The sequence below is a fragment of the Austrofundulus limnaeus genome, unplaced genomic scaffold (assembly GCF_001266775.1).
Source record: "Austrofundulus limnaeus strain Quisiro unplaced genomic scaffold, Austrofundulus_limnaeus-1.0 Scaffold312, whole genome shotgun sequence".
Classification (NCBI taxonomy): Eukaryota; Metazoa; Chordata; class Actinopteri; order Cyprinodontiformes; family Rivulidae; genus Austrofundulus; species Austrofundulus limnaeus.
Window position 1 is genome coordinate 354,442 of NW_013952714.1, and position 1,794 is coordinate 356,235.

At 38.4% G+C, this 1,794-nt stretch overlaps 1 protein-coding gene across 1 annotated transcript in view; it reads right to left on the bottom strand.

Moving 5' to 3' along the window:
* LOC106527167 (N-acylethanolamine-hydrolyzing acid amidase) overlaps nucleotides 1-1,525 on the bottom strand; it is a gene marked incomplete at its 3' end in the record, with an annotated part of 11,222 nt that extends 9,697 nt beyond the window's left edge. Inside the window, 1 exon segment of the mRNA XM_014021970.1 lies at nucleotides 1,269-1,525. Coding sequence (XP_013877424.1) covers nucleotides 1,269-1,447 — 179 coding nt within the window.
* Between the last annotated feature and the right edge of the window lie 269 nt (nucleotides 1,526-1,794).

A 1,794-nucleotide genomic window follows, 5' to 3' on the forward strand; every position in this document is an offset into this window, starting at 1 on the left:
ACATCTGGTGAAAATTTCATGTCATTAGCACCTCTAGTAATATATTTACTGAGAAAAATAGTGACGTGTTCAATACTTATTTTACCCGCTGTATCTTAGTCCATGTAAAATGTATTGTTGGTGCTTGCATCTTTGGTATTGAGCAAGTTTGATGCATGTTTTTTTTTTCTCAGCTACTCCCTTCAGCAGGAGTCCCCATAGTGCGTAAACTCAAATTTGGCTAATATTTTACGCACGATGCCATTCATGACGCAACCTGGACTCCAACCTGCAACCTCAGGATTACAGGCCCGCAGTACTGACCACAGAGCTACTGCAGCACCTGTAATGAATATTGGCACAGAAGAAAGAATATAATATGGACAAACACAGAAAAGATAAATGTAAACATACCAGAATCAACCTGCCAGTTATAGTTTTTATCAGTCTGAGTTGTTCTGAACCGCCCCACTGTACATTGCAGGTCTCTTTATGGACTTATTATTTTTTAATCTACATTTACAGTGTGCAAAAACAGATGAAAGGAGTGGATTTAATCATCCCCTTAAATCAAAGAAAATCGATCCAAAGACAAGCTGTATAAAATGCTTCAATGCTCTAATCCTGGATATTTTTCTTTAAACGGTGGTTAAATATATTTTCAATAATAAATACAATAAGTGGGAAGAAGTTTTTACTACACAAATCACTGTTAAAAATAAAGTACGGATGACATCTGCGTGTGTACAGAACAATGAAGGCCACACTTCAGATGTCTGCGACTAAACATCCTTTTCACCAAGGATGCATTGTGTGCTTTCAGAGTGGTTTTGAAAGTTTGCGTAGAGGCCCTAAAAAACCTTGACAAAACAGTCAAAATACCCTTTGATGCCTTTGGTATTCCACAGATACAGTAAAAATAGTTCAAACATAAAAACWCTATATTATTTACACTCTGAAGCTTCCTATAAATATTTTTTATTGTTATGAATGATAAATTAGGGTTTCCCCCTTTTTACCTCTTAAACATGTTCAGTTTGATTCCATGGCTGTTTGTACCAGATTTTCAGATGAATGCAGTTCAGTTTGCAGAAAAACAGTAATTAAGTTGCATAATCATGTTTTTAAATGTGCAACGTGACTTAAAGTCTTATTCCCATCAGCTCTGAACAGGATTATAAACATGTTAACAATAATTATAAACATGTTAACAATAATTTAACAGCACTGGTGATGAGTTTTCAGCAGACTTTAAAAACTGGCATGCACTTGGAAACGCACACACTTACTCAACGATTTCTGCAGCGACTTTATTCAGGTAATCGACATCATAGGCTGTTTTCAGAGGCATCCATCTGACTTCTGCTTTGTCGTCCAGGTTGATCTCCAGCGTGGGAGGAGCGAGCAGAGCCTGGCACGAGGCTGCGAGCGCGAGCAGCAGCAGCAGCGAGCCCTCAGCCCGGGCCATCGAGTCTGCTGTCTGTCAGAGGAGCCGGCTGACTGAAGAAACACCACCACCAGCACCACTTCCTACCGTCARCGAACTGCGAGCTAAAAACTAAACCGACACTTCCGGTAAAATATTTTCAAAATAAAACGATACCGATAAGCTCTTTGGTTGAAGGTCGGCGTTTCGTATTGAAGCGGGCAGAAGGCTTATTRTGGAATGGAATTATGGAAGCCCATTYCCRCCACCCTGATGAAAAAATAAAACTTGTATCTCATAATTATGACTTAGCTATCTCATAATAATGATAGAATCTCATAATTATGAGATATATCTCATAACTATGATAGAATCTCATAATTATGAGA